The sequence below is a fragment of the Mercenaria mercenaria genome, chromosome 2 (assembly GCF_021730395.1).
Source record: "Mercenaria mercenaria strain notata chromosome 2, MADL_Memer_1, whole genome shotgun sequence".
NCBI lineage: Eukaryota > Metazoa > Mollusca > Bivalvia > Venerida > Veneridae > Mercenaria > Mercenaria mercenaria.
In genome coordinates this window covers 99,911,174-99,923,851 of record NC_069362.1, presented here as the reverse complement: position 1 = coordinate 99,923,851, position 12,678 = coordinate 99,911,174, and the positions used below count along the sequence as shown (strand labels likewise).

The 12,678-nt window shown below is 34.2% G+C and overlaps 1 protein-coding gene across 1 annotated transcript in view; it reads left to right on the top strand.

Moving 5' to 3' along the window:
* The window catches only part of LOC123564713 (dynein axonemal heavy chain 3-like), a 77,587-nt gene extending 65,798 nt beyond the window's left edge, over positions 1–11,789 (top strand). Inside the window, exons 53-64 of the mRNA XM_053527486.1 lie at positions 187–201; positions 2,318–2,475; positions 4,156–4,523; positions 4,776–4,983; positions 6,461–6,567; positions 6,977–7,120; positions 7,679–7,842; positions 8,191–8,344; positions 9,010–9,138; positions 9,729–9,994; positions 10,918–11,006; positions 11,659–11,789. Of these exons, the coding sequence (XP_053383461.1) occupies positions 187–201; positions 2,318–2,475; positions 4,156–4,523; positions 4,776–4,983; positions 6,461–6,567; positions 6,977–7,120; positions 7,679–7,842; positions 8,191–8,344; positions 9,010–9,138; positions 9,729–9,994; positions 10,918–11,006; positions 11,659–11,789 (1,933 nt within the window). The remainder of the gene's footprint in view (positions 1–186; positions 202–2,317; positions 2,476–4,155; positions 4,524–4,775; positions 4,984–6,460; positions 6,568–6,976; positions 7,121–7,678; positions 7,843–8,190; positions 8,345–9,009; positions 9,139–9,728; positions 9,995–10,917; positions 11,007–11,658) is intronic.
* Positions 11,790–12,678: the final 889 nt, after the last annotated feature.

Genomic DNA, 12,678 nt, shown 5'->3' with positions numbered 1-12,678 from the left:
GCTTTTTTGTATGTTTTTCATGCAGAACAACCTTAAATGACAACTTTTGAGTCAACAGGGTTCCATTTAACTTCTAATTTTAAGTTAAACTGATAAAAGGCAAGTGTACCATAGCTATTTTAAAATATGCTGAACAAACTGAATAATACGTCATTTAACATTCACTGTTTTCAATTTCTAACATAGAAATAACCCAGCTGCGTAAGTTAACAACAAACAATTGTAATACCTACAATAATCTAGATGAATTTAGATACATTGAAATATACACTAGAACCTAGAATCACACAGCCTAGCTTACACAGGATGCTGGTGGAACATAATCAGGACAAGCCTCAGTTACATGTTACCGTGGTTTACACCACATGGCTTAGTAGGCAAAGGATGCTATTTGGAAAATGTAGATACAGTTTGTGAAAATTCAGGCTTAGAAATATGTTTAAACAGTTGGTAATAAAATAATTGATTTTTTTTTAATTGATGAACGTGCTACTTGGCATAAATTTTATAACAGTTAACATTTTCCTGATAACATCCTTTGTATGATTGTAGATGCTTCCATGAACACAAATTAAGTTCATTCATGGGCTGTTACTAGATGTATTCATGGTCAGTGCTTTAATGGCCTTTAACCAGATGCTTCCATGAACACAAATTAAGTTCATCCATAGACTGTTACTAGATGTATTCATGGTCAGTGCTTTAATGGCCTTTAACCAGATGCTTCCATGAACACAAAATAATTTCATCCATAGACTGTTTTTAGATGTATTCATGATCAGTGCTTTAATGGCCTTTAAACAGATGCTTCCATGAACAGAAATTAAGTTCATCCATAGATTCTTATTAGATGTGTACATTGTCAGTGCTTTTAAAGCCTTTAACTAGATACTTTCATGAATACAATTTACATGCTTCAATGAACATTTATTAGATGTTTCTTTTTGACACAAATTATGCTTCAATGGACATTCAAGCAGATGCTTCCATGAATACAAATTATGTAATACTATACCTATGGACTCTTATTAGATGCCTTCATGATCACAATCTTAATGTTTCTTAGACTTTAAGATGCTTTAAAATTCTGATTATTAGAGGTTTCCATGAACACAAATTAGGAGAAATTTCCATGGACTTTTAATTTGTTGATTTTATAATCATAAATTAGATTTTACCATGAACACAGGTAATATGCCTCCAAGAAAACAAATCAAATGCTTTTATGAACACAGACTTCCTCAGCTTCCTTAAATACTGTTGCATTGTGAACTGACTTGAGTCCATTTTTCACTGGCACTCAATAGAATATAGAATATTTTGTAGACTTGAAGTTTCATGGGTACTGATTTCAAACTACCAGTACCTTGAATTTTTCATAGACCTGTGCTTTTATGGACTCCAGGTAGCAGCCTCTATGAATACCATGTAAACTAAGTAGATCAGTAGATAGCTCCATCGTTTCAATAGATCATTTTCTTGGACACTGACTAGATATTTCAGTGGAGTATAGAGTAGAAAGTTGCCATGTAAAACAGCAGTGACTTTGCTACTAGCTGATATTTCAGTCACTGTAAAGTAGAGATTTCCATGGGTACTTAGTTTCATGGACACTGGATCCTTTATGGACATTGATTGCCAGTAGATGTGTCTATATATTGACTGCAAATCAGTCTTTTTTCTTTGTCTTTTATTTTCTTTGATAATACTTACTTGATTATTTTTGGAAAAAGTGTCAAACTAGATTTTCATATGTTGTAATAATGGTAATGAAAGAGTACATTTTTGCTTGGTGGAGGGTTGGTAGTGTATAAAGCTAGTTGCAAGAAGTAGAATCTGCATAGTAACATTTTGTGACAATTACAATAGAATATTCTGTTACTTTATTTATAAACATGATATCACAGGAAGATGTTTGCTAGAACAGTGCTGCTGCTGTGGGTTTTTTTTCTTTTCAGACGTAATTTTGTAGCTACTTATTTTAAAGATCTCTTTTTATATCTGATAGTTTCACTCTGTTCCAGATTTTTTTAGATATCCTTCAATATCTGAACTGTAATGACTTTTGTAAAATGTCCTTTATCAACATGAATTTTATATGCTTTTTTTGCTAAAACATCAAGATACTTATGTATATTTGTAAGGAAAATATATTTTTCTAGGTTCCAGTTCTGTTCTGTTAGGTTCCATTGTTATGTATAATCACTATAATGTCTGTATATTCTTAAGGAATTTAAGATTTTTCAGGTTTCAATTTAATGTCAGCTCAACAACAGAATTGAACACATATAAGAGAATTTTGTTTTATCTATTGCAGAGGTAGAGTGGATGAGGATATCTGGAGATTTTTGTTGACAGGAGGTGTGGCTCTAGAGAATCCTCACCCTAACCCCGCCCCTGAATGGCTGAGTGACAAGTCATGGGGAGAGATTGTTAGAGCATCCAATCTACCATCACTCAAAGGATTATTTGAACGTAAGTTTTTAGCTTGACTGTACAGCTGTCCTGCTCAACATTTTTATCCTGAGCCTGGAAATTCTCCAAATGACCTGCCATCTGTAGATCAGGTTTCTTAGGAAAAAATGTGAATACTTTGAAAGTTAACAAAAGATCTATCTTTTGTGCCTGGCATGAACATACAGATGGATAAGAGACAGATAAAGGGACAAAATAAAATGATTTGTTTATTCTATATATTGCTTTCTATCTATGTCTAATGTTTCATGAAAAACAGTTGTGTACTTTATAGTTATGACAGAGTCCATCATATATGACCTACAGAAAGATAGACAGATGGATGAACAGATGTACAAATTGAGAAAATAAAATAATGGGCTTTTTTTTCAAATTGTCTTCTGCCTATTTACCAAATTTCATGAAAAATTTCTTGCATAATCCAACTTCAGTCATATTTTTGAACTATTTGTTGTCATAGCAACCATTTTCATTGCAATAGCAAAAAAAAAAGAGAAAATAAATGGATGTGCATATTCTTCATCTGTAATCTATTTGTAATCTATCCATATATCAAGGTTCATTAAAACTTCTCTTTTACATTTTAAATCATTGCGCCACACCCTTTGGTGAAACACTGGTAAAGGGGGACAACTTGTGGTTGCAAGGGAATGTCCAAAATGTTCAAGTTATCTAGGCTTTTTTGAGCAATGCAGAAAATGTTAAGGAAACTGCCAGCGAGCACATGAATTGCTTGTGTGAACCTGGGTTATCAAGCCATAAATGTTAAAGCACTGGTCTTGCACTGTATTTGTACCACCTGACAACAAAGTTGTAAGGGGGGGTATACTGGTTTCAGGTTGTCTGTCTGTCCGTCTGTCTGTTCGTCTGTCCGTAGACACAATCTTGTGCGCACCATCTCTCCTCATCCCCTTGACACAATTTAATGAAACTTCACACAAGTGATCAGTAACAACAGTAGTTGTGCATGGGGCATGTTGGGTTCTTTCAGAAAAAAATTTGCAGAGTTACGGGACTTTGTTTTTTGTTACTATACTATATACATAGACACAAACTTGTGCGCACCATCTCTCCTCATCCCCTTGACACAGTTTAATGAAACTTCACACAAGTGATCAGTAACAACAGTAGTTGTGCATGGGGTATGTTAGGTTCTTTCAGATAAAAAATTTGCAGAGTTACGGGACTTTGTTTTTTGTTACTGTACTATATACATAGACACAAACTTGTGCGCACCATCTCTTCTTATCCCCTTGACACAATTTAATGAAACTTCACACAAGTGATCAGTAACAATAGTAGTTGTGCATGGTGCATGTTACGTTCTTTTAGATAAATATGCTGCGTAGTTATGGGACTTCATTTTTTGTTACTATACTGTATACATACAGTCTGTATACATACAGTCCACATAATTATGCAATCTTGTGTGTGTCAAATTGCAATGTACTATGTCAGTGCATGAGGGGGGTACATTCATCACCTTTAGTGATAGCTCTAGTTTAGTCTATAAGTTTAGGGCAGGGTGATTAATAGCATGTTTTGGAATTTAACCTTCCCCTGTAAGGTGTATTAATTTAAAAGCTGACCATAAAGTTATAGAGTTACAATTTTTATGTAAGATAAGTGAAATTTTATTAAACATCACTGAAACATCTTGTATTTCTTCTTGTATTTCAGATGTAAATGAGCACATAAGGGAGTGGAAGAAAATGTACGACTCCCCACAACCCCAGGATGTGAAATACCCATCTCCATTTGATGTGCTTCAAGGCATGGATAAGATGGTGGTTCTAAGATGTTTCAGACCAGACAAGATGGTACCAGCTGTCCAGGATTTCATCATTAATAATCTGGGTCAGACGTATATAGAACCACCAACATTTGATCTTGCAGGATCGTTTGCAGACTCAAATTGCTGTGCTCCTCTTATTTTTGTGCTGTCCCCTGGTGCTGATCCTATGGCAGCATTGCTGAAGTTTGCTGAAGACAAGGGTTTGAGCCAGGCGAAGGGAGAAATTCAGACAATATCTCTTGGACAGGGACAGGTAAAACACTCATTATGTCTGTTTGATGTCTTGAAAACAAAGGAATCAATGTCTTCTGCTTCAATTTACTTATGAATAGTGTGAAAAAGTAGCATCTTGACTTAGGAACAGTTTGTCAGTCGTCAGTCAGTTGGCACTTTTATCAGCAGTTTGAAACCGGCCCAGACAACCTATAGTTTGTTGATTATCCAATTAATTGTAATCAGTCAATCAATCAATCAATCAATCAGTCAATCAATACATCTGTTGTAGGGACCTATTGCTGCTAAGATGATTGAGAAGGCTATCAAGGATGGTACATGGGTTGTGCTACAGAACTGTCACTTAGCAACCAGCTGGATGCCTAAACTAGAGAAAATCTGTGAAGAGGTGATTCGCCCTGAGGATACACATGAAAACTTCAGACTCTGGCTTACCAGTTACCCATCAGACCAGTTCCCAGTTTCCATCTTGCAAAATGGTAGGTTTGTTAGGAACAGGACTGAGTTTTTATTCTGTATATCTATATATATCCATATAATTTTGTAAATCTAGTAAGAATTACAAATGTATTTGAAATGTATTATATAAAAGGCTGGATATTTTTATAAGTTTTTAAAATGTGTTTTGGCTGTAATTGTAAGTTGACGGGTTATTCTCGGTGACTTCTTTGCTTTATTTCTCACAGTTTGTTATAAAAGAATATAATCTATTTTACACTGCCCTTAATCATTTTATCATTTTTGATGCAAAGATGGCTTCCAGTCTGAGGTTTCTTGTATACATTTAAATATGTTTTCATTTTTCATTATTTTTAACTTTCTTTTCTGGAATGCTACAGAACTTAGTATGTTCTATCTGCACTTTCTCTGTTGTTTACCTAGATATTTGAACTGTGTCATGGGAAAAGGTGATATGTTGAAATGATGTTATTTTTAAATAAATTCAAATGATCTAATGTACACAGTGATTGTTGCTTTTATTGTATTTCTTCTTGCAGTAAACAAACTGTAAAGCAAATATTACTGTTATAATGAAGTGCAGAATTAAAGAATATTTATGTATGTCTACAGGCTGCAATATGGTGCCTTTTGTCATGATACAGTTCATTTAGTCACACAAACCAGTTGGTATTGTAAATGTCAGAGCATAGCTAGGACGTGTTTTTTTTGTGATTCATTCATGCGATACCTTTGTAATGAGTTTAGAAGCTGTCAGTAACTAGCTGATAACAACAGTACTATGAATTTCCTGACTGTTTTGGAGAATGACTGTACATGTTGGTCAAAATTTGAGCACTTATGGCAGCTTTGTGAAAACCAACAGCCACCAGCAAGAATCCAGATCATTGCACATCCATACTGATTGATTATCACCATATCCATACTGTTCATTTATCAATTTCAGCAGTTGTATGCAACTGATATAGCAAACAGTATGGATCAAGATCAGACTGCATGGATGTGCAAGTAGCTTTGGATCCATACTGTATTTCGTACAGTAGCACTCGTATAATTTAATATGTGGGACAGAAAATAAATGTTGTACTTCCTTAAATATTTTAAGTTAGCTGGTAAATATGTAAGTGTTTAATGGTAGTGAAATGTTGTTAGTATCTCTGTACTAGTAAAGTACATTAGCAAAGAAAGACAAATGGTATGAATGAAACAAGATTTATGACACAAATGTCATCTGGTTGTAGTGTTACTGTCATAATGTCAGTATTACATCATTTTTTACACTGTCAGACCAATTTCTTATCAAGATAAGAGAAAAAAGGTTTTAAAAGGTCTAGACAAATGCATGTTTAATAAAAGTTCTGTATTTAAATTACTTCTAAAAGTAATTGGTAATTTCACTGAAAAATGTCAGTGTTAGAACATATATCGTAGGGGAGTATGTCTTTATTTCATAGAATAAAATTGAAAGAAATGTAAGATTTTCTTATGTAATTTTAGGTGTAAAGATGACCAATGAACCTCCAAAAGGACTGAAATCCAACCTTCTGAGATCTTTCCTAAATGACCCTATATCAGATCCTAACTTCTTTAATGGATGTAACAAGGTATGTAAACTATCAGTCCATTTTGGCCTTTCTCGATAATGTACACCTGTAAGCTGATGACTTCACCTCTTTTTTAGTCAAATTTCCACATAACTAGAAGTTAGTGCTGTTTTTGAGTTGAAACATTTAATATTTCAGTTGAGTATGTTTACCTCAAATTCCTGCCGTAACCCTAATCCTGTAAAGTACAGATGAATTCCAAGAAGTAACAGCACCTACTGAGTTATAACTGTATCATTAAAAACATGTGTTGTTTATTCCTGTGAATGTTTTAAAAATCAAAAGGCTATTTGGTTAAACTTGGAGTATAAATTAATTATTGCATTCATTCTGAACAATTTCTCTAAAACTGCAAATGTATATGTGCCATTTTTCTGTACATATATGGTATCTTCTTTCTTCTGTTTAGCCTGAAAGATTCCACAAGATGTTGATGGGACTGTGTTTCTTCCATGGTATGGTACAGGAGAGACGTAAATTTGGACCACTTGGTTGGAATATCCCCTATGAGTTCAATGAATCAGATCTCAGAATCAGTCTCAGGCAGATGCTTGTAAGTGATAATATAATAAAAACTGATACAGTCTATCAGTTGGACAAACAGTGTTTTTATTTTGTATATTAAATGAATCCAGTCTGTCAAGGTCAGGATTATTTGGTTAATTCTCCAGTAGAGAACATGGTAATAAATCAGACAGAACCATCTTGTTTCATATTATTCGTGGCTAGTTTGATTCATGGGTGATTGGTTTGATTAATGTTCGTGTAATGTCATGAAAATGACAAAAAGTTTTAATGTAGACATAACGGTCAAAATCTTCTAGTAGTTAGCTTTCCCATTGATTTATTTGGCTATGGTTTACAACTTTAAAACTCTTTTTCTATATTTTGTTTTGGGTTATTATTTCAAGGAAGCTACCCAGGTTGTTAATATTCCCAGGCATGAATATATTCCAGATGTCTTGAGGGGCATCTTGTCTATACTTGGGTATCCATCCAGTCAAAAGCTAGAAAACTACATTGTTACTATAGTTGTTGGTAACAGCATTACAATAAAGAATTAAATTTTTTGGTAACAGTTTCTTAATCCCTGGTTGATAATTGATTGTAGATGTTCCTGAATGACTATGAGGAACTCCCACTACCAGCCCTGCAGTACCTGACTGGAGAGTGTAACTATGGTGGTCGTGTGACAGACGACAAGGACAGACGTCTGCTTGTTTCTCTCTTGAGCATCTTCTTCTGCAAGGAAATTGTTGAAGATGATAACTACAGGTAAAGCAGAATTACAGTGCAATCTCTGTGCACAGATGAATAAAATTTGTTGGTTGTACTGAGGTTGTTTCAGCCAGAGAATTTATATAGTAACCTGTTCAGAGCAACATCTTCTGTATGAAAAATGAACTTAAGTCTACCTCAAAGTATGTAGTGATCTTATAAGAAAATATAAGTGAAATATCAAATACCAGGTAGTTTGCAATGTAAAGCTAAAATACAAGAAATATCCTGTTTCAGATTTGATGGGTCTATCGGTAAGTTATATGGATGTTACGTTAAACAGAAATATTTAAGAAGTAAAAGCTGTCATTTCAGGACAAAAATTTAAAAATTAAAACATTTCAGAATATCTGAGAGTGGGCTGTACTATGCTCCACCGGAGTTGCCATACCAAGGATACATTGACTACTTGAGATCTCTACCACTCAATCCAAGTCCTGAGGTGTTTGGTCTCCATGACAACGCTGACATTACCAAAGACAACCAAGAAACTCAAATTGTAAGTGGTATAAAAGAGTCAATAAGCAACAGAATCATAACTGGCTATTTTTTTTAGGAATTGCATATCACCCAGACAAGTTTGTTTCTAGACTTCTTAGTGCAAATAAAGGGTCATCAGAGATAAACTAAATCTCATAAGTTATCACAAGAATTAGAGAGATTTTGCTGTATGTTCATATGTTCAAGGGTTTCAGATCAGTTTAATTTGATAGATCTTTGGTGGTTTTTCTTTCTTTAAAATTTGCAATGTTAATACATTTAAACAATTATTATCATTCTGTGAAGAAAAAATAGAATCATTTCCAGTTGAATTTTGATAATGTAATGGGACTTTTTGTCATAAAATTCCATATATGTAAACTTGTAATATTCATCAATTTACATATAAAAAAGTAATTTAAATAAAAAACTAATGTTTACTTTCAAAGTAATTGTCTGGTCAAAATTTATTGTCCACTCTGCTGCTGTATTATTGCCAAAGGCCATTTTGTGATAAATTGTCGGTGAAAAAAATGAATGTATTGTTTGCATGTATGGAAAATGCTGTAGGCCAAATATTTTGACAGAAAGTATTATAAATCATAGAACAGTATGGATATACCCACTGAATTATGTAGCTATGTCTAAAAATACATTACTTTGACATGTTTTTTCGTATTTCAGTTGTTTGACAGTATTTTGCTGACACTACCGCGACAGTCTGGCAAGGGAGGTAAATCTGCCGGAGATGTTATACAAGATTTATCTGCCGATATCCTTGGAAAAATGCCCCCTAACTTTGATCTTGAAATGGTCAGTAATAGTAAAATATATATGGCCTTCATATGAAGGCATGTGATATCTTATGCATAATATTTACTAACTTACATAATATTTGTACTTTATATAATATTTTCTTCATAAATTGGCTGTCATAGGTTTAAACTGATACTCTGTCCAGGCATACTTGTGTAGCTTGTTCACCTTTGTTGTAAAGGAATTTGAATGAAAAGTTTGGTGTATTAGAAAAGAATAATAGGGTATCATGTTATATTATTATTTTCAACCTGTACCCTGCTAAATTTCTAAAATGGACTAGTCCATCATTCAGTTTGGGCAGTACCATTTATTTTTTGAAAGGGTGTTCACTGAAAATTTACTGACTGAATAGCGAACAGTGCAAACCATGATCAGACTCACTTGCTGCCAGCAGGCCAAAGGTTAATATGTGAGAAAAGGTGTGTGTTTTTTTTAACATGTCTTCAATCTTTAGCACAGCCTAACTAGTTTGGATGATGTTGGATTAAAAACATGCATAACTACATTGTGTCGGAAAGTGAAAAAAATTATTTTTTTTCCAATTTGTATACACTAATGTATCAATACTTCCTGTCATTTTACAGGTTATTAAAAAGTACCCAGTCGTCTATGATGAATCAATGAACACAGTACTCAGACAGGAGTTGATACGATTCAACAGACTAGTTACGGTGGTACGGTCATCTCTAGTGAATTTACAGAAGGCTATCAAGGGTCTGGTTGTCATGTCCTCCGAGCTAGAGGAAGTGTTTTCCAGTATGATGAACGGAAAAGTTCCCGCTATGTGGGCCGCAAAGTCCTACCCATCATTGAAACCACTTGGCAGTTATGTGACAGACTTGCTAGCAAGGTATATTTTGATTTACATCCATTGTGTAAAAGTATTCTCTTAGAAGAGAAAAGGTGTAAGGAATGTTGTTTTAGACACTGGAGAATACAGGTTAAGGGGTTAACAGTTTATTTGACATATTGTACAGTTACATATATTTAAGGGTGGTTTGTAAACCCCCTACTGAATTTATTTGAAGGCCAGTTCATTTTAAGAAGAACTGCCAAATCTAGAAGAAAAAATGCTGTCTGCTTTCTGGTTTAAACCATTTACTTCAAACAGCATTTACCACCCTGGTTAGCTTTCTAGGGTTTTAGTTCAGTATCCAGTATATATCCCCTATAAACACCATTAATGACTACAAACACAGAAACTTTCTCAGATGAAGTCAGTAATTTGGTTGAAAATGTGCTTTCCTGGTTCAAAAGAAGTCCAAAGTAAACAGGTGATAATTTTACCATTTTCTGCACAAATTTGTGTAGAATGTGTGCTCTAATCACATTTTTTCACTGCTAGAATACACTCTGCATGAAATGAGACAGTTTTCATGTTTATACTCCAATGATGGCGAGTTTTGCAGATCGAAACCGAAAGTAGGGGTTTATAATGCGGACAAGAGCAAATATATGCCATTTTTAGGGTAGTAGACCACCATTGACTGGTATTTCTCTAGGAGGAACTATTCAACCCCCTTTTTTCTTTTCATTTTTTCATTAATTTATTATAGAACTTTCATAAAAAACTGGTGTAGGAAAAAGTGATATTCTATACAGATAAGTAAATTCGACCTGAATTGTCGTTTTTTTATATGAAACAAAGGATTTGAATAAGTGACCTTTAACCTTTGTTTAACATACACACCTTATTTTTCTGTAAAGCAATTGTTTCTTGAAAGGTGTAATGAACATAGATTATGTTGACATGGCATTAACGTTGTATTTCAGACTGAAGTTCTTCAAGGATTGGATAGAGCATGGTGCTCCGGAAACATTCTGGTTGTCAGGATTCTACTTTACACAGTCATTCCTTACTGGTATGTTGTCATACTGAATGCTCAATTTACCATTGTTTTTTTTTCAGTTACAATACAGATCTTTTGTTAAAGTAGTTAGGGCAATAATTTTTTGCTTTATAACTAGCAGTTAAAAATATATTTGTCCTGAAAGTTGTTCATATGACTTACCTGTACTATGACTGATGACATTTAAAAATGGAATGAAAAAAAAGTTGTTTTTTTTAAATTAGGTTAGTTAAAAGCTTAGTGCCAGTTAAAATATGTCAAGCATTTTTACCTCCCCTTATGAAATAAAAGCAAAAATTACATCAGTGTTGTGATGAATTTCATCAGGGCCCAGTTGTTCGAAACTTTAACGGACTGTTAAACTAATCGCCTGTTAAATTTGGATTCAAAATACTAGTGTTGGTGGGAAACACTAGTATGATGTTTTAATTTTACTGTAAAGACGTTTTAGTGTTCATTATCCTTCAGCCATACATTTGTTTCTCTAAGTTTTCTAAAGTGTCAAAATATTACTCGAAAAGTTAATCGACTGTTAGCTTGATCGACTGTTAAGGTTTTGAACAACTGGCTCCTGATCTTCGAATGTGTAGTTGTTACGTGTGCAGAGGAAATAAAGAGCTTTTATATTTTTATAAAGATACTGCTTACAACTACAGTTTTTTAGTTTGTCCATCAGTGTGTCAGTCTGTCCCGCAGTTCTTGTCTGGAGTATTTCTTGGCAATCAATGGCTGGAAACTTTAAAGGAAGCTTCACCTCGACAGGAGATGTCCATGTTATCTTCACAGTCCAGTTAGATGATTTTTCACAGTTATTATTGATTATCCAACATTAGTATACAATAGAAACATCAGTTCTCTTCTCTGAAGTATTCAGCAACTTGTTGCTGGAATTCAGCAAAGCTTTATAGGAAGCTTCATTCCCAAGAGGAGATACCCATATTACTCTTTTGTTCCAGTTGAATGATGTTTAGCTCCACTATTCGGAGAATAGGGGGGCTATTCTACTCGCCCCGGCGTTGGCGTGGCCCTTCTTGGTTGAGTTTTTCGCCAACCTTTGTTTTTCTGTCATATCTTTATTACTAGTGCTTATATCTTACTGTAACTTCACATAAACATTGTCCAGTATATAAACAGTGTATATGTAGGGGCTGAGCCCATTATACCCAAGGTCAAGGTCACCAAGGTGTTATACTTTGGTTATTTTTAAGGTTAAAGTTTTTCGGCAACCTTCGTTTTTCTGTCATATCTTTGTTACTATTGCTTATATCTTACTGTAACTTCCAATAAACATTGTCCAGCATACAAACAAAGTATGTACAGGGGCTGGGCCCATTTTATCCAAGGTCAAGGTCACCAAGGTGTTATACTTGGGTTATTAGCTCGACTATTCGAAGAATAGTCTAGCTATTCTACTCACCCTGGTGTCGACGTCGCAGTCGCCGTCACACCTTGGTTAAGTTTTTGCATGCAAGTACATGCAGCTATCATTTAAAGGCATATAGCTTTACGACTTTTTTTTTCTTTTTCTAGGTCAATTACCAGCCTCACTGGGTCAAGTTCCATAACTCTGACATGTATTTTTGGCAAATTATGTCCCCTTTTGGACTTAGAAAATTCTGGTTAAAGTTTTGCATGCAAGTTACTATCTCCAAAACTAATGCAGATATTGAATTGAAACTTCACA